We start from the raw sequence: 19,952 nt of genomic DNA, 5'->3' as shown, positions 1-19,952 counted from the left end.
GTTATAAAAACTTTGCTTCAGAGGAGGAAGAAATTTGCAAAAATAACCATTTCCCCAGTATAAGGATGTTTTTGAGTATACATTATTATAGCAGCGATTCTCAAAGGGAGCTCTGGGCTGTGGACCAGTGGCCTTAATAGAACCTGGAGACCTGTTGGAAATGTAAATTCTCAAGCCTGACTTCTCATCTGAATCAAAAACTCTGAGATGGAGCCCCGTGAACTGTATTTTAACAGGCATTCCTGGTTGTTCTTGATGCGGCTAGACTGCTGTACATGGATGCAGATCACTAGAAACCCTTCTTCTGCCTGGCATTTTGTCCTCACACTCTTTGGCTTCCACCACCTCCCTGGAATGCAGGCTTGGCTTTGTGGCAGATGGTGGGACTGGTGGCTATGGGTGGTGGACAGAGTGCCGCACTTGATTCTAGAGACCTGAGCCGACTGCTTTGTCACTTCCTGGCTCTGTGACTTTGGGCAAGTCACTTGGCCTCTCTGTTTCTTTATCCATGAAGTAGAGTGGTTACCTACCTCACAGACTGTGTACACTGAATTAAATACTAAATATGTGTAAAAGTGGCCAACAGCATCTGACACTTAGAAAGGTGTTCAGTAAATAGTTTTTAAAAATCTCAGCTAGACATCCAGAAGACACATCTCTAATCCCTGAGGGACCCCTGTTGAAATGGGGCCGTGGGCTGTGAGAACTGCAGTGTATTATTCCCCTCTTTATATAGGATGAGATACGAGGCGACAGCCAGGAGGAGGGAGGGATTGAGTCTATGAGGGGTTGGCAAACTGGCGGTTGGGCCTAACCTGGCCTATGCTTGTTTTTGTATAGCTGGTCAACCTGGAATGGGGTGTGTGTATGTGTGTGTGTGTGTGTGTGTGTGTATGTATTTTTTGACTTCCCTTTAATTAGACTGAGCTCTTGGGATTTTAAAAGTGGAATCAATCAGAAGGCAAGGGTATTGGGAAGTAATTTTCCAATACTTGTAAACTCAAATTCTTCTTTGGAGTAAAGCAGGCTTTTGTTTACTGTTCACAGGGTTATTTCTGAGTTGCCAAAAAAAAAAAAAAAATTCCCTATTCAAACTGAGCTGCCACAATTGGACAGAAAGCGTGAGGATGTTTTTTCCTTGCATCTGGGTTTTTATATGTTTAGGGGTTAAAGAAAAAGAATGTGCTATGTGAAAATTAAATGAAATTCAAATTCCAGCTTCCATAAATGAAGGTTTATTGGAACACAGCCACCCCATTCACTTGATACTGTCTGTGGCTGCTTTTGTACCACAGCAGCAGAGTTGAATAGTTGCAACTCGGCCCATGTGGCCCTCAAAGCCTAAAGTATTTGCTAACTGGCCCTTTATAGAAAAGGTTTGCTGACCCCTGGGCTACATAGAAGATAGGGAATAGACACAAGAGTTGATGCAGAAGATGGTGAAAAATAACACACATTGCTGAGCTCTGCCAGGCACTGTGCTAAGCACTTCTCATGCTTATATCATTTAATTCTTAAAACAGCACATGTATATCATTATCCCCATTTTTCAGATGGGAAAACTGAGGCTTATAACTTGCTCAGGGCCACAGAACCCATAGGCAGAGGAGCCAGGATTTGAATTGAGGTCCAGTTGCCTTCCCAGCCAAGCTTGGAACCACTGTGCTCTCCTGCCTTGTGGTGTTAAGTGGGTCAGGTTAGAAGAGACTTAGGGTCTCTGAGCTGTGCCAGGCGATAGATAGAGGGCAGGTTGGTAGCTGGCTGAAGGGAGACAGGGGTGCCTTGTAGTCTGATGAAAACTCAGGATGATTAGATTTTGAAATGTTTATGTGGTTTGTTTAATGGAAAGAAGAAAGGCAGGCAGGGAGAGAAAAGCCCTTATCACAGCAGATACCTCTGGGCTTAAATCACGTTCTCCCCATCCCGTAGTGCCAGCAGCTGTGGAAAAAGTGCTTATGGACGTCTCCCTCTCTGGGTCTGTTCGTTAGCCCAGCCTGCTAATGAGGGGAGGTCATTCTGAGCCCACATCAGGCTTAAAAATGGGGGAGTGCAAGTCAGTGAGTTAGGACTGGACAGGAGAGTTCTGTGGCCTTTTTGTCTGTAAAGTAAGAATGTCAAGAACAATTGTTTCTTCATTACTGTGAATGTGAGCCTTGTGTTTTCAAAGGTCAGCGCCTGTGAGCACATCATGGTTTAGAGTGGGTTCCTATGGTAATTAGGCCATCGTGACTGAGGGCATTTTGTGTCAGGCAACGGGGCACTGGATTTTCGTCTTTCTGAGTACTGCGTGCTTGTTCCCTGCAAACGTAACCATTTCTGTTTTCCCTCTTTTCTGCCTGTTTGCCTCCTTTCTGCGCCACACGTAGTTCTGGAGTCAGAGAATTCCTCAGCAGGTATGGTTTCTCTTGTATCTGTTCTATCCCTGCCTTCCACTGGGAACCCTTCAATCAGAGGGAACCAAGGAATGTTCCTGAGAGTGAGGGGTTCTTTTTTTTTTTTTTTCATCCCTCAGATGAGTGGAGGCTTTCGTCCAATGCTGATGCCAATGGAAATGCCCAGCCCTCTTCACTCGCTGCCAAGGGCTACCGAAGTGTGCATCCCAGCCTTCCCTCCAGCAAGCCCCAGGTAGGCGAGTGCCCAAGGGCAGGGTGGGGACCACTCTTGAGCCGATAGCTTGCACTTGTGCCTGCCCGCTCACTCAGCTGGATGATGGACTGGGTTCTGAGCCGCACTTTTGGTCAACTCTGGGAAAGCCCCAGGAGGACCAGAGTTAGACAGGAGTTGGAGTCAAGGAAAACAGAAGCATGGGGTGAGGCTGGTCTGTACCGAGCATCAGAAGTATCAGCCCAGTGTTTCCTAGGTTTGAAACGTGTGCGGAAATGAGGGAATGCCAAGCCAGAAAAAAGGTCTGAGCCTGTTTTATAACAACTCTTTAGAGTATAATATTCAAAAACGGAGTGTACTCTTGTGTTTAGTCCATTAATTTGCTAGAGTTGGAACTGTAAGAGTTCCAGCAACTTGTCCTTACGGCTTTTAGATTAGGGAGCTGCAGCCAGTGCTTAATCTAGCAACCTAGAAGCAGCAGACGGAAGTTCAAATGGCTTTAAACTGCCTAGCACTACCTTACAAAAGAAAATCCCCTACGTGGTACACATGGGAGGAGGAATAATTTTGCTGAAGTTTTTCTCCCAAGTTGTTTTCCTGATCTTTCTTCCTTCCCCCTCCCCTGTTGCTACTTTGCCAGCTTGACGAAAGGAATAGACCCTGTTGTAATTCAGGCAATCTGTAAAGAGTGTTTTTACATAGCGGAGTAACAGCCATCGAATGGAGCAATCCATTCTTTTAAAAAGAGCTGTGAAAAATACGCAGTCTGCCTCCCCACGCCTGCCTTCTGTGCATGTGCTCCCAGAACTCCCCAGGAGCCCAGGGAATCCACATGCCTTCCTACTTCCCACCCTGCTTTTCCAATGATTCTCTGGGTTCTGCTCATGGGGACATAAAATTGCACTTGTCCCTGGAATGAAATTGAGTCGGAGATGATGCCTTCCCTCCCCTCTGCAGAACCCCATCTCCACAGGCTTAAAGGAGGTTGCTGAATTGTGTGCAGCCCCACTCAGCACCCCGCTCCCTGATCCAAGTCCCCCCCTACACCCCCACACCATTGCGGGGCCACTGCTGAGAACCAGGAGCTGCAAATGGGCCTGGTCTCCTGAAGGCCTCATTAGACTCGGGACGTGGGAGGTCCCTTGTCCAGTAAATGATGTGCCATCATTTCTAAGCCCTTTCCAAGCATCTAAGTCTGCTGCTGGTGGCAGGCACCGTTCTTCTCAACACTCTCCAGGTTGGATACAGTTGGCTCTGTACCCGGGGTAGGAGATAGTGCTAATTAACCCCGGGCACATGTAGAAGCACAGCCTCTTCCACTATCAGTGACTTAGCCCAAAGGGTAGCTCACTAAGTCCTTCTGGCTTTTAAAACAGTTCTTCTAAAAGAGAGGATTTTAAGAGTATGTCAAGTGAACAAAAATCCCCTTTAAGTATACTTACTGGTGGCAACTTTGTTGAGCATTTGTTGCAATCAGATCACTGTGTGAAACATTGCCCTCAAGGAGTTTATGAGGGTGAGCCTCATAGCAAGGATGACCATTCTGTAACAGCGCCTATGAATTGTGTATGCATCTTCTCATCTCTTACTGTCTGAGAAGTTTCTTTGTACTGGGGTGTCTGAAACAATACCTGACAGGTTGCTGAGGTAAGAGGTTTTCTGTATGTTCAGTGTAAAGTTGACCATCCAGCTTTCAAGAGCCTTTAGGTCATAGATTTGTTTTCTGAATGCAGAAATTACTTCTTGTTTCCATAGCCATGGCCAGAGTTAATAGAATACACTGATTTACATGGAGCTTGGGTAGTTGGGCTGCTGACTGCCCTGGCTTGGTTTCAGACGAAGACAGCTCTCAGACCCTGCAGGCCTAGCATCTTCTCCTCAGGAGGAGTCCAGGGACTCATGGGCCAGAGAAGAATCCTGTGTCCTGCTGCTCCCACCTCTGCCTTTCCTCCCACGGCCCTCCTCGCCTAACTCCCGGGGACAGGCAACCAGGGCTTTCCCATCTCTGACAGCATCATTGTAGTGAGCCCTGATGCAGTAGGGACTGGTAGTTCTGACACTGTATACACTAGGATCATGGCAGATTCTTCAAGGAGCTTCATGTTTTTCACTGTCCCATCTTCTAAAAAGATAAATGGAATTTCATTAGTAGCTAGCTGGGGAGAAGTGTCAACTGCCTAGGTGGTTCCCACCGTGTTTACAATAAGAGAGAAAGTAGTTCCTTCCATGTAAAGCGACTGTGCCTACCCTCCTCCTTCTCGGAGCTAAAAGGAGCCCTGGGACAGGAAGGCCTTGGCTCTAAGCACGTTGTCAGAGTTCTGGGGAAGCGTCCTCTCCACAGGGTCAGGGCCCTGGGAAGCTTCAGGCCTGATGTAATTCAGCCCTGGCCCCTTATATGGACATAGCCACATTAAGTTAAAAACTCACTGAAACCAATTGCTATCTTTGGACCAGAAGGAATCGCATGGGGGACACTTGAGCTCAAAATAATTCTGAACCTCACTCAAAATTGCCTTTTACTTACCTCCCTGACCACCAACATCAGCTCGGCTTGGTGCATGCTTGTTCAAGTGTTTTGTTTCTAGAGAGCATTGTTTTAGTCTGTGAGCACACCCCAACTTCCAGCTTAAGTTCACCAAGAGAGTGTACATCTGGAAGGTTCTGCTCCTGCCTGTGGCTGAAAATACATTTTGTAGTTTTAGTTGGTGGATATATGGCCACATTCGACGGGCACTGATCTGGGCTCCCTGTGGAAAGGATAGGCATCAAGTTAACCTAGTTAACCTAAGGAGTAGATTGTTTACTGTCTCTCATTTGATAGTATAGTCCAGACCCATGCTTTATTTCACTTATTCACCCTCACTAACATCCCTTCCCCTTGCTGCCTGCACTCTGCAAAAAATAAAAAGGAAATACAAAATAACCCCCAAGTAGGCCACACCCTTGCACCCTCCCAGTTTAGGGTTATAATCCATTTACCATCCAAACTCTGCCTCACCTGTGCAGTTTAGTGGAAGGTTCTGGTTTTCTTCTCATAGTGGGTGATCTTTACAGATAGGGGCCAGTGAAGAAAGTCTAGGTGTCTTAAGTTGCTGTAAGAAAATAACAAAGACAGGTGATTCAATCAGCAGACATTTATTTGTCACATGTCTGGAGGCTGGGAAGTCCAAGATCAAGGTGCTTGTCCATTAGGATTCTGGTTAGGGCTCTCTTCCTGTAGTGCAGACAGCCTCCTTCTCCCTGTGTCTTCACCTGATAGAAAGAGAGGGCTCTGGTCTCTCTTGCTTATCTTATAAGGATGCCAGTCCCATCATGGGGGTCTCACCCTCATGACATCATCTAACCCTCATTACCACCCACAGGCCCCACCTCCAAATGCCATCCCTTGGGGTTTGGTCTTCAACTTATGAATTTTGCGGGGACACACATCCAGGAAATAAACTTTCCTTATGGCCTATTTCCCAGTTGAACCATAGGCTCATAGATGGCTCTCCTTGACATGAAGATCATCTGGAGATTTATCCCTTTCCCCGACCCTCTGCCCCATTGAACCCCAAGGAGGAGCTAGGGGCTGTGTTGAGAGGAAATGAGACTAGGGCTGCAGTTTTCTAGCTCTGAGCCTGGAACCAGAGCTTTGCACATAAACCATGAACCTGAGGCTGATTACCCTTTTCTAGGATTATCTGTGCCTCGTGGCCAGATGGGGATGGGGAATGAACTGAAATCAGGTAAACCAGGCACCGTCAGATGCCAATCCAGCCGGCCAGTCAGTTGCTTCATGGCCTGGCCCCTTTGTTCTGGGTGCATCAAAAATAGGAGACAACATGCTTTTAATCTCATGACTGTCTTCCTTCTAATAAGTAGTTCCATCAAATTGTTTCCTAGGAGACAAGAGCACTCATGGATTCTAAGTCCTTAGCAGTCTCTTCTTGGTGGGCTTTAACTTATGCCTGCGGGATTGAGTGCTGAATCTTAGGGACTCAGTTGAGACGTTTGCCTCTGGTGAACACAGCTCTGATGATTCTTCTGGTCCTACATTTCCTAAGGGAAAAGAATGAAACACACTCAAGACTCTGAGGGAACTCAAACCTTGGAAGCCAAAGGCATGGAGTGGAAAGTCTTTGAGGAAAGGAGATGGGAGAAGGCCAGGAGCTCTTAGGCTTCTTCCACTGGCGCTTAGCCCTCGGGCACCCTTGTTGGGTCAGGAGGTCTCAGGGGGTGCAGGTCAATCCAGAACTAGTGTCAGACTGACTGAGCAATTGGGCTGAGCTCAGCGTCGTGTGATGTTGAGGGGAGTCAGCCTGCCTCTTCAGGTGAGTATGATTCGGTCCTTGACTTTATCCTGAGGAGAAATGAACAAGCCAGGAGGAGTCTAAGCTGAGGGTTTGCTTACAGTCATGTCAGGAATTGTTTTTTCTTCAGATCATGTTGTGCTGCTCTTTCTAATGGTCGTCCTTCTTCCCATTTCCCCTCCTCTTTCTTTCTTTTTACTGTGTCTCAAAAATACTACGAAGGTCCTCTCTCCCCCATGCCCTCCTTTCCCCAGAGAGGACCGCTTTGCATGGCAGCCCCCCAGCACCCGCAGTCCCTCCAGGGACTCACTCTACCTGAGCTCACCAAAGCCTTACCTCCCACCTGGCACCCTCAGCCAGCAGAGCCCCTCACTACCCTGGCCCATCTCTGTCCCCCTGGCAGCCGGATCAGCCCCCCGAGGTGTGCCATGCCCTGGGCCCCCGCTTCCGGGTTCCACATCCCCTGGCGCTTGGTCCCAACCCCAGCAGCGCTGTGCAGCCGCCAGGACAGTCGGTAGAGAGAATGTGAGCTCTAACCCACGTCATGAGGCAGTTGGGAATAAAAAGGTCAGCAGCTTATATGTACCTTGTTTATCCCGTAACGTTCGCCCGGTGGCATCGGAAAACCTCGCTGGTGTTGCACGTGACCCAGCCAAAGGCACGGAAGCTGCAGGCACTCAGGCACCGGCTGCCACCATTGTCTCCCGCATAGCCGGCACGGGGACGCCTCCCTCTGCTGCTCCTCCCAGCCCTCCCAAGCTATCCTTTGACGTCCATAAAGATGCCGTTGGCTGTGGCCACAGTCCTTCCCCAGGGCCTTGCCCTTCGTTCCCAGACGCAGTGAGAGCACCTGGGCTAGGCCCCCAGGTTACCTCTGATCCCGAAAACCGGAAGAGAAAAGAACCTTACCTTTTGCAGCCGTGTTATCCAGCCAAGGCAAGAAATTAGGAATGTATGTGTGTCTTCTCCACCGTCTCTTCTCAAAACTCATGTGAGCAGCTCTTTTTTGTTTTCTGGGCCACCCTACCCTCCCTCTCCTCGTTAATAATGCTGCAGCTTGATCCCAAATTCTTCTCTCTAAACATCTCAGCACAGTCCTCTTGATCTCCCTGCCTCTTTCCTGTAAATATGTAAGTATGCTGGAGCGTGGAATCTGTAGACTAATGACATGGTGAGATATTATGTTTTACACATTTTGTATCAAGATGCCGGAGAAATGGTCTTCACTCCCAAGCTTTCAGGCTCTGCAAGCCATTTTGGGGGTTAAACACAGCCTGCCTGCCTGTTGTTCTCTTTCTCTCTCTCTCAAGTGTTAAAAGGATTCAAAAATAGATGGGTGGAAAGTAAAGTTGGATGGGGTTCCCTCTGTGTCATAGAGTCAGGAGGCCAGCTGGCTAGCGCTGTCTGTCTCGTGTACTCAGAGAAAAGGGCACTGATTAAATATTTCTCAGAGTACCTCACTGCATGTCCACTCTCAACTGTACTGTTTAGATATGGAATTCCTCCTTCCCCGCGGTTCCCCTTCACGTAACGACCCCCTTGTTTCCCACAGGGCGCCACTTCCTCCAGCCCAGCCCCGCCTGAGGTAATAGTTGTCCCTCTCTACCGGGTTAATACCGACAGAGGGCACGAAGGCGCTGACAGACCTCCAGCATCTCTGGGGCCCCACGGCCCCCCAGTCCCGGCGGCCGCCCCTGCCGGCTCACCTCTGACCTTCCCGACTCTAGACGATTTCATTCCCCCTCATCTGCAGAGGCGGCCCCACCACAGCCAGCCAGCCAGCGCCCCTGGCTCCCTCCCCCCAGCTAGCCAGACTCCACCATCCTTCTCGCCGCTGCCTCCACTGGTCCCTCCGGTCCCCGAGGGCCTCCGCAGAGTCTCAGAGCCTGACCTCACGGGAGCTGTTTCAAGTACCGTAAGCTTGCGGGATCTCCTTTCTCCCAGCTTTCCTGAATGTCTGCTCCCGGCAGTAAGAAAACCAGCAAACCAACCCCAACCCCTTACTCACTGAAGTACTAAGTTCTGAGAGAGATGTCGGCCGCCCTGTGTTTGTGTGATGACCGGGCCCGCCTTTGCTTTCACTAGAGCATGCCTCCCCTGTGTGTTCCGTGGGCTCCCGTGGCTGTTCACCAGTCTGTCTAGATGCTCTCCCTCTCTGTCCTGTTTGGAATGCACACCTTCCTACAGAGAAAACCACTTCCGTGGCCTTTCCTTGGACTAGCTGTGCTCTTTGGGGGGCCGGGCAGATGTAGTGTGGAGAGCTGAGGAGAGCTGCGAAATTGTGTGCAAAAGCCAGCAGCAGGCACGGTGCTCACCGTCTGTAGCAGGAAGCAGGGAGATTCTAGGGGAGGCAGAGGTTCACTCTTGTTGAATCTGCAAGCTAGCAGGCTTTCTTCTATATACAGCAATGGCAGAGACCGGGTTTTAAAAAAGGAGTTTAATTGAGTACATGGAGAGACAAGCCTGGTACAAGTGTTAGCACTGTTTCCTCAAAAGGAAGAACGTTGTTGAGGCCCCTGCATAGTGGCCTCCAGGGAATTTTGAGGCAAAACAGTGCTTCAGTGGTCATGGGAAGTTAAGTGTCCTGACACTTCAGGTCCTGCTCTGCGAGGGACGCGTCCCCATCGTAGTGGGAAAGCCAAGAGCTTTAGAGGAAAGACTGAGTCCAAGGACTCAGTCTATTCTCTTCTCAGGAGCCCTGGGAACCGAGAGACCGAAAGAACCTCAGTGTGAGTCATAAAATGGGGACACATGGATCTGTTGGGGCTGTGGGTGCAGTGGGACCAAGTACAGAGAAGTTTCTCTTTCAGGGCTTGGCACAGAGAGGGTGCTCAGTAAATGTCAGCTTTGGTGCTGAGGGCGTGCCCTAGCAAACGAGCCAGAGCCCCTCAAAAATAAGTATCTGGCTAGTTAACCATTCATCATTGAGTTCTGGTCATATTCTAGGTATTCTGCTAAATGCTGCGGGCAGAACCATGAACAGGATTTTTCTGAGTGGTATGTGGGTGCTCAAGTGTAGTGCTCATGGGATCCTCTGAATTATACTCCTAGAGTTTCTGATTGAGTGGGTCCGGAGAGGGACTGAGGACTGAGACTTGGTAATAGGCATCGGGGGGAATTCTGATGCTGAGGATCTGTGGACCACATTTTAAGATGTAGTGACCTAGTGGGTCATGCAATTGGCTGATGTAACTAAACGTTCCTTAAAGAGGTATGCCTACAAAACTGACTCCAGTGGCTCATTAAACATTAGCCAGTCATGCAGAGAGCAGGGAGTAAACTTGTTTTTTGGCTTATAAGAGAAATTACAGTGAGGTATCAGATAAAAAGCTGAGAAGGGCTACATCCCGGGCTTGGTCCTATGCTCAGACCTCTAGATACAATGTGATGCAATTAAATGAAAAGTGTAAGTCACTCAGTTGTGTCTGACTCTTTGTGACACTATGGACTATAGCCTGCTGGGCTCCTCCATCCATGAAATTTCCAGGCAAGAATACTAGAGTGGGTAGCCATTCCTTTCTCCAGGGGATCTTCCCAACCCAAGGATCAAACCCGGGTCTCCTGAATTGCAGGCAGATTCTTTACCGTCTGAACCACCAGGGAAACCCAGTGGTTAGGTGAGGACCTGGCCAAATGTGGCCCAGGGGCTTGGATATCCTAGCTTTGAGCCTTGCCACTCAACTCTATTGAAGAAAGGTGCTGGATTATTCACTGTGGCACTTTCCTCACCCCAGCTCAATTTATAGATGAATTTAGAAGCCACTCTTGTTTTGGAAAGTACAGGCAGGGAATGCTTCTCTGGAGCAGCATGTAAAGCAAGTCTTGTTTTTATGGCGCTGGAGTATCATCCTGAGTAGTGCTGTAGTGTATTCTACATTTTGGGCTTCCCTGGTGGCTCAATGGTAAAAGAATCTGTTGTAGCATAAGAGACACAGGTGATGCAGATTGGGAAGATGCCCTGCAGGAGGGCGTGGCAACCCACTCTAGTATTCTTGCCTGGGGAATCCGATGGACAGAGGAACCTAGTGGGCTACAATCCACAGGGTCACAAAGAGACATGACTGAGGTGACTGAGCATGAGGATTCTACTCTTTGTTATTTGCATAGATCTATATTTTCATATTGAGTTTTTTTCTGGTGTGCCAAGAAAGATTAGTTGGGTCAGTATCTTCAGTTTCTCATACTTGTCTGGTCAGCCTGGTATAGACTTCCCAAGTGGAGTTCCTTTGGCCTGATAACTTCTGATTTGGCCTTGGGTACAGAGTAAGAGCTGAAAAAGGAAACTGGTCAGATTCCTGCATTGAGTGAGAATTATCAAGAGAAACAGGAGCTCCTGTGGATGGTGGGCAAACCATGGGTTTATATCTGCTCTATTTGCAGTGATTGAAGAGTAAGAAGGAAGAAAATTTCATGTTAATTGATCCAAGTTCTTTTAGTCAATAGTCATTTTTGTGATGTTCCAGAAATAAGATTTATGCCAGAGTACAATTTAGGAGATGCTTAATGTTCACGTGATCCACCCAGGCACTTAACACTTTAAAGAGCTGTATGCCTGATTTTTTGTGTGTTTCTTGGATGCATTGAGGCAGAGTTTTGACACTGCTATGTCATTTGTCTTTATTACATCACTTTGAAAGTAAATGAGGACAAGTGTAGTTGTTTTTCCACTATGCAAAAGAAAGAAATGAGGTGAGGCACTTTTGTCCAAGATCATATTTTGTCTCTTGAGTCTTGGGGAAAGGTTTTATTCACTAAATTGAGCTGCCACTCATAACTAACAGCTGTTAGAGCACTTTCAGAAAAGGTGGGCTGACCAAGCTGGTGTTTTTAAGGAAGCCCCTACTGTGTGTCAGGAGCTGTCCTGGGTGCTGACACGCATATCCTCTCTTTTGATGGGCATGTGTTCCCTTGCTACAGAAGTTGTAGCTGGTAGACGTCTCCTGTCATTCATGTGGCATTTACTGAGCACTGAGGTCCGCAGGGCATTGTGCTAGGTGCAGGTGGAAGATAAGATAGGGAGGCGGGGCCCCTGTCCTACAGGTGCTTATAGAGTCCTTGGTCTCTGGTGTAGCATACTGATTGCTTGGAGCTACACTTTTATCTGGGAGATAACTATCAGTCTTGTTCTTCAAACCTTTTATTCTGACTTTAGGGTCTGTAAGCTTCAAAATGGAAACTTTGCAAAATTTATAGGAGTGATAGAAGAAACTACATATCCTTACTACATTTTGAGATCTTATTTTCATGTCTCTAAAAAGACTGATATGATTCCCATTATGCAGACTGTAACATTAGTAGTAATAATTTTATTGGTACTTCTGGCAGACACGTCAGACTCTCAAAATCAGGATTTTCATAAGTCTTCAGAGATCTCTGTGACTCAATATTGGAGTGAAAAAATGCCACAGTAGGACCAGATAATGTCCTAGAAGTGAGTGCTGGTAGGGTTGTTCAGTGATACAGATGAGAACAGCTTTCCAAGAGTTCCAATACTTAACTCTTCCCTGTTCTTATTAATATGTCGATGGCTTCTTGTCTTCACAGTGTCTCAGTGTTTCTTTATATAAGTACTAAACTTTCCTGATTTTCCCCCAGTTAAACCAGCTCTTGTTCTCAAATTGCATTGTGGATTGCATGAGTTTTGCATGTTATGCTACTTTGATTTGAATTTGCTTTTTCAGTAACCGGATTGAGCCACAGTTATGACCAGATGAAAATAATGAATGATGTTGCTGAGACTTCGAGTAACATTCACCTTCCTTCTCTCCCCTTACTAATCCCAACAAAAAGAATAAACATTCCACATTAAACTTCTAACTGGAATCAACATGTCTCACTGGTTACATTTCTTTTTATAATTAAGGTCCTTGTAAAACTTTAAATCTCTTCTTTTTAAAAAGCCTTATCTCCAGGTTTCATGTAGTTGCATTGAGTGACGATGTTTGCTTCCTTTTCAGGACTCGAGTCCTCTATTAAATGAAGTTTCTTCATCCCACGCTGGAACTGATTCCCAGACCTTTGCATCAGTTAGCAAGCCATCATCTGCCTACCCCTCCACGACAATTGTCAATCCCACTATTGTGCTCTTGCAACACAATCGAGGTAAGGGGTCTTCGAGGTGCACCCCACCCCCAGCTGGCCAGAATCAGCCTAGCTGTCCTGTGATCTCTGGGGCAAGGATTCTGCCATTCCACAGAATTTTTCACAAATCCCATTCTTCCCCGAGGCCACCTGCCCCAGTTCACTCACTCCCATGACCCGCAAAGTAGATCGAAGCAGCAGACAGAGGCCCCCTTATGGGGGTGAGGGCAGGTGTCTGAGTAAGTAGGTGACGTGTGTCCCAAAGCCTGGGTATTCAGTTTTCCTCAGATGGGAGCTCCAAAAAGAGAGAAAAGACAGAAAGGACAATGTCTGCCCCTTAATTCCTGTCATGGGAATTCTAGTCAGAGCTTTGCTGGGAAAATCTTGGTGCTGTCATATCTTTTAAGTACCATTCTAAATCCTGTAGTTCTGTGACATGGAATTTCTAGAAAGCAAAATTTCAAACACCAAAATTAAAAATAAAAGAAAGAAAACCTACCAGATGGGAAATTTTCTAAAATAGAAACTGTTTTTGTATCTCTACAACAGAAGCTTTTGAACTTTCTCTTAGTGACTCATGGCCTCCGTTCTCCAGAAGTCGCTGCGCTGGGCACTCCCTCAGCAATGCCCTCTGGGGACTTGGGGTTGGGGTGGTTCTTTGCCCCTTATGCTATGTGGCCCCAGACAGCGCTGCTGAGGACTCTCCTGTTTGTTTTCTAGAGTTTCTGCTTCTGGTTGGTTCTTCCCCTTCTCTGAAGGGGTGTCTTAGGGGAAACAGAGTGCTTTGAGGTAATCTTGTATATGTTGACCTTTCTGCTTTGAAATGCCAGAAGATGATTCTAAGTCCCAAGTTTTCCTTTTTTTAAAAAGTTTAATTTAGTTATTTGGCTGCACTGGGTCTTAGTTGCAGCATGCTGGGATCTATTTCCCTGACCAGGGAACAAACCTGGGCCCCCTGCACTGGGAGCACAGAGTTCTAGCCACTGGTTACCTAGGAAGTCCTGAAAGTTTTCATTTTTGAAATTCCATGCAGGAATAAATTTTCCCTTTACAAAAGTCCTTTTCAGTGTAAAATGTAAAGTTTTAAAGCAGTTTCCTAATGTAAAAGGGGCTCTTGAGTCTGAATTTCAAAACACAGTGGAGGTTTAATCATTTTATTCAGAGCTCAGCTCAGTACCGAATCTTCCTTGACTCCCTGCTCACCCACTTCATAGTTTTCCTCCCTGCCCTTCCCTCTCTGTGTTAACTTGGATGAAAATCGACTGGAGTCTATTTTTAATTGTTTTCCATATTAAATGGAGTTCTTCTGTTTCCTGTCTCTAACTTGAAAAGCAGATGAATGAAACATTTTCTCTCACTTAAAAATCTTTCCACTCAAATCTTAGTTATTTTAGTAATCCTGTTTTTTTCATTTTGTGGGGCTCTGCTATTAATTTTCACCCATGAATCTGTCCTTCAAAGGATAAAGAGTCCCAACCCCCACACCAAGCTACATAAGAGCCCATTTTCCTTCCAGCAGTGGGATACCCCTTACTGGCAGTAGCTTTTTCTGCCCAGAAAGTGTCCGTTATGCAGGACAAAGTGAAATTTTGGTTCTCTCTGAACTTCTTTATGACTCATCTTTTGAAACAAAAAACAAAAAAACTCACTCAAAAAGAAGCAAGTTAGTTAGTTCCCAGAAGGAAAGGCATTTTCTCTAAAGACAGGATTTATTCCCAAGGCAACTTGGTTTTTGGGAAATGCCAAGTGTAATGCCAGCTGCTTCTGATGACACCTAGTGAGACGTTTCTGGGCACAGTAGTGCCTGCAGTTCCTTTTTGTTGCTTCCCTGGGCAGATGGAATCTTGTTTACTCAGAAGCCTTTGGTTCTTGCCTTTCTCTTTTGTCCCATGTCCTGCCTTGGGGCTTAAACATCAGAACCTTGCAGCCTGAATCACACGTCCTTCAGAAAAGGGTTCAAGTACCTTCATTGTTTGGAATTAAAAGATAACTTCTGGTCAAGAGTAAACCGTAAGCTACCTTAAGGAGGTGGGAAGAGTGCAGGAGAATGGAAGCCCCTAGTGGGCCCAGCTTTGGCTCACGAGTCATCAGCTTGCTTTAAGGCAGGCGTTTTTGGCTTTGCTTTGGAATGTACCCGGCCTGGCAGCCCTGCTTTGCCTCATCAACAGTACCCATGAAAAGCAGTTTAACTGTGGCAAAGTCTCCTGAGGGAATGATAACTCTGCTCCACTTCTAGAATTCTGGTGTAGTCATCGTAGAAAAGGTTCCCTTTGTTCCTGCCCTGGCTGCCCAGGGGCCCAATATGACAGTAACGCTGTCTCCCCAAGCCAGGCGGCCCCGGCTGCACCTCTGGCCTGGCTCTCACGGTTGTGTAAACGTAGCTCTCATCACTCCCTCCGGAGTTTCCCATCCCACATGTGTTGGAGGGCAGATGGCTTACCATCAGTCTGGGGAGGAAAGTTTGAACTGGAAAACTCTCAGGACTGAGAGAGGGTCTGTGTGCCTGGGAGGTTCTTGGTCACAGTGCACATAGAATGCTGAGAGTTGGATTCAGAACGTCTTTGGTGTGTGAGGGGGGAGGGTTTGGGGAGAGGTTCTGCATATTTTAGCAAGCTTGCAAGACATATCCATGGACCAGATTGGGGGACAGGAGCTTGGTGGTCCCAAATTCCTGGATCTCATGGTCATGTGAAACAGTCTGGGGACCACCCTAGGATTGCTTATTTCTAACTTTGCCCTAAATAACACTCCTGAAAAGCAACTGCTGTGATCCGCATTGCACGCATCTCCTCGGAAAGAAAGGCTATCCCACACCTCAGAGGCAGGATACCACGTCATCTCATCAATTGAGTAAACATTCTCTTGATTGCTGGGGAAGGCCTTGCCTGCAGCTTGGAGACCAGCATTCGGGAACCATAGATTCAATGAGCATTTTAACCGAGAAGGAAACTGAGGCTGAGGCATTACGTTATTGGTCAGTGCCATCTGACAGGTTGCCAGCAGAGCTGAGCTGGGGCTCTGCTGAGCTTCTGTGGTCTAGCCGGTGCGAACCTCGTCCAGGTGCCTGGCATGAACACGGCGGCTTCCACCGGCCGCGAGCTCCTCTGCTGCTCTGCTTGCTTCTTGCCACGCTGGTTCTGGAAGGAGGGTGGGGACGCAGCCAAGGGGGATGATGACAGCACCCAGGGGCTGGCAAGTGTTCTATTTTTATACTTGTGGCTGCTTTATATTTAGCATCTGTAGAAGGTAAAGGTCATTTCTGTGCTTATCCCAAAGCACGTACACACCAAACTCTCCAGAGGAGATGCTGGCTTCCCCTCTGTGAGGGTGCTGGGAGGATGGGAAACCAATGGACCTCTGATGTTAAGAAACAGCCGGGCCTAGTGATTAGAGAGTTGAAAAGAAACCTGGGGGACCCAGGTTCTAGACACAGCTCTGATTTTCACTGTCATCTTGGGTAGTTTGTGCCTCTTGACTGAGGTCTCTCAGGCAGTGCTGACCTACCTGCTAGGGTTATTGTGAAGATTAAAAGCCTTTTAACATGAGTGAAAGGCTCTGAAAACAGTGTCTGGCATGTAGAAGCTCTCAGATGGTAGTGGCCATGGTTATGATTCCATTTCCTCAGAGGTACCAAGACTGGGATGTATAAGGTCCTGCTCTCTTGAGACCAGGGGAGCTGAGGGTCTCCTTCAGTGATCAGATCACCTTAATACAGGATGTAAACAATGAGAAAACAGTGACAGTTCTCTGAGTCCTGGGGGGAGAGGGACAGGAGACACTACACTAATCCAACTCTCTTAATACCCCTGTATTCAGCTGGACTACACACCAGTTTAGCATCTAAGCTCAAAGGACAGTGAGACACAGATTTGGGGATCCTAATGAGTTGTGCCAGGACTTCTTGGTCTTATTGTGTCTGTATAAATCTCACTTACACTGTGTATTTTTTTGTTTTATCACAGAACAGCAGAAACGACTCAGTAGCCTTTCAGGTAGGTGAGAAATATTTATTTACACATTAACACGTGTTCCTGCTAAAGCCGTCTTCTGGCCCCCACCTGATGTGTTCAGTCAGTGAAGTCTTGCGAGCTTCTCTGATGTGTTGGGAACTCAGCTTACTGCTGGCTGCAAGGATGATCAAAACAGGCATGGTGGCTGCCTCCCTGGAACTTGCAGATTGGTAGCCATACCCTGATGGTACAAACTAGTACATGTGTCCAGTGGGCCTGTGACAAGTACCTTGATGGATAAGAACATTCCATTCTGAATAAAAGCAACAAGGAATTGTGCTTTAGATGGAGTGTTCCTGGCCAGTGTCATTGAAGGAGGCACCTTCCTATTGCTTCTATCTGTCTTCTAGGATGTGACAGGTTTGGAACTGGGGAATGTGGGTGAGTCCTCTTCTTTTTGCCTGGCAACCCCAAGTGCCAGTAGGTGACCCTGTGATGATGGACCTAGGGGAGAGCCTCCAGATCAGCAGTGCTTGGAAGAGGGCAAAAGAGCACTGCCTCTTGAACTTGAAGGGGCATCAGACCCTCCTGGAGAGCTGGCCAAATCCCGGATTCCTGGGCCACCCCTCCAGAGATTGGGTGTCGTGGGTGTAGATGAGAAGTTGCATTTCTCACCAACTTCCCGGTGGCTCTAGTGCTGCCCTCTGTACTGACTGCACCAGAGTTGCAAGTTTCTTCAAGGGTCACCAGTGGCAGGGAGTGACTGCAAGTATAATCATGTATCAGGGCTCACTCTTTGATAAAGTGTGCAGAATTGGGACAAGGTTGGGGTGGGGAGGGAGCCCAGGAATGGGAATGTTTTAGGCATTTCCTTCCGACTTTATGTAGCCGGAATCCTGGTTCTCCCACTTACTGACGGTGTGACCTTAGGCAGGTTCCTGATTATCTAAACTACGAAATCGGTTTTTATCTGCTAAATAGGGAAAGCAGTAGTGCCTCTGGGTTCTGCTTGTCAACAGCTGAGCACTGGTGCTCGTAAGTGCTTGATAGACGTGAGTTACTGTTGCCAGTCGGCGCCTCCATTGGTTCACTTGTTATTGTATTGAACGCCTTGGCGTCAGGTACCGAGCCAGGATCTGGGGCTATATCAGGGAACTGTGCTTCCCTGGAGCAGCTTATGGTGTGGGATCATGGCTTGTAACCTTGGTCATAGACTCATTTGGAGGCTCTAAACAAGGCAGTAGATTCAGGCTCCAGGAAAAACCACACCTATGCAAACACATGACATGTGCTGGATTTAAAGATGCTCATGAACTCTGGGCTTGAGGACCCTGATCTGGTGGATAACAGAAGCACTGTTTTCCTGGGCAGCTGCTCTGTGAGTTCTGGGTCCCTTCCTCCCACTGCTGTCCTTGTGATTCGTGGAGAGCCCGGCGGAGAAGATATAGGGTTCTCACACCCTCTCCGCTTTATCGGGACTTGGCCTCGGGGTGGGGACAAGCTGTGGCTGAGCGCAGGTGCCCTTTGTGGCCCCTCCAGGAGCTGCCTTGCTCCAGCCTACTTCATTCCCTGGCTCTAGCCCAGGTGGCTGAGAATAGGGTGGCTCTGAAAACGAGCTCCTATGGGCGCCTTCCTGCCTTTGGGAGTCTGAAAGGGCACCTCAACACAAGTTAGGGACCCAGAGTTTGGTCCTCATTCTTCCTTCTTTTATAGTAGCTGTTTGCCCCTGGGGATGTGACTTCACCTCTGTGAACCAGTTTTCTTGTATGGGAAATAGGCTTGGTAATCCTTGCACCTGCCTCAGAGAGGCACTGTAGGGATCCCGTGGGGCTTCCCAGGTGGCTCAGTGGTAGAGTATCCATGTGCCAGCTCAGGAGACGTGGGTTTGATCTCTGGGTCAGGAAGATCCTCTGAAGAAGGAAATGGCAGCCACTCCAGTATTCTTGCCTGGAGAACTCTGGACAGAGGAGCCTAGTGGGCTATTGTCCATAGTGTCACAAAGAGTTGGACACAACTGAGTGACTGAACCACAACAATAAGGGCTCCTGTGAGATAGGAGGGGGGCATGGGCGTTGCACCCTGGAAGGTGCTTTGTGAATATCATGGCTTCTCTTTAATGTTGGCAGACTCAGGCCACTTCCTCTGCTCTAAAATAAGCCCAGCGCTTCCATCCTCTAGTTTTGGGACAGATCCACTGATCGTGTTTGATAGAGTGGGGCATGACGTAGGTGCTCACTAAAAGTACTTTTGTTTAAAAAGAAAGAGCACTGTTTTGTTCAGAAGCTTCTGCAGGAGAGAGGGCTGGTGGGGCTGGTGCTCTGGAGTAAGGAGACTGGGGCTTTGCCCCTCGCCTCAGTGGTGATGGGCCCTGAAAGGACCACCAGCCTCCCTCTCATAACAGACTTTGTATTGAACCTCTAAGGGCTTCATGTTCAATGAGATTCATCCAGGAATGAGGCCTGGGATTTGGCCTCATGAAGTTCCTGTCCCCTCGGTAGAAAGACCAGAAAACAAAGGCTGGGACAGAGGGGCCAGCATAGAGTACAGAGAGGTCACCCTCCCTTCCCCGAGGAAAGTGCAAGTGTGGCTGTGTTCCTCAATCACAGAGCTTTGGGTGTGAAGAATAGGAATGCTTTTCCACCTCTCAGAAACACACATGCCCTGTCCAGGTTGTCAACAGCATCCTTTATTTAGTGGCCCTTTCCAGGACCTGCCTTTGAAAGCACAGTATAAAACTAGAAGGAAATGCTCCAGGATGTCATGTGTTTGCCTAGTGAGAAATAGCAGCAAGACTTCACTGTAGCCCATAGGATGTCAGAGGGTAGCCCTGTTACCTGCGTGGTACAGTGAAGTGCCACCTTGGGTTTCCACTGTATAAAGAAACGTTTCTTTAGAGGCTGCAGTTCAGCCCTCTGTGTATTGAAACCCAGTCAATCACTAGTCACATGATCACAGGCTCCTAAAATAAAATCATTCAGAGCTAATTTTTGTAGATCAAAAGGACGCTGGCAGCTTGGGAGCAAAT

General features: G+C 47.7%; 1 protein-coding gene across 5 annotated transcripts in view; it reads left to right on the top strand.

The window, feature by feature from the left end:
- Positions 1-19,952, top strand: part of SORBS1 (sorbin and SH3 domain containing 1) — a 232,300-nt gene that overhangs the window by 132,879 nt on the left and 79,469 nt on the right. For 3 of the 5 annotated variants that reach the window (XM_061162242.1, XM_061162241.1, XM_061162244.1), the window contains exons 8-10: positions 2,513-2,625; positions 12,854-12,998; positions 16,940-16,969. In XM_061162242.1, coding sequence (XP_061018225.1) covers positions 2,513-2,625; positions 12,854-12,998; positions 16,940-16,969 — 288 coding nt within the window. Of the gene's footprint in view, positions 1-2,366; positions 2,394-2,512; positions 2,626-8,448; positions 8,812-12,853; positions 12,999-16,939; positions 16,970-19,952 lie in introns of all 5 variants that reach the window. The other 2 variants (XM_061162240.1, XM_061162243.1) reach the window with 2 other exon arrangements.

This window comes from Dama dama, chromosome 15 (assembly GCF_033118175.1).
Source record: "Dama dama isolate Ldn47 chromosome 15, ASM3311817v1, whole genome shotgun sequence".
In the NCBI taxonomy this organism is placed as follows: Eukaryota; Metazoa; Chordata; class Mammalia; order Artiodactyla; family Cervidae; genus Dama; species Dama dama.
This window is presented reverse-complemented; position numbering and strand designations above follow the sequence as displayed.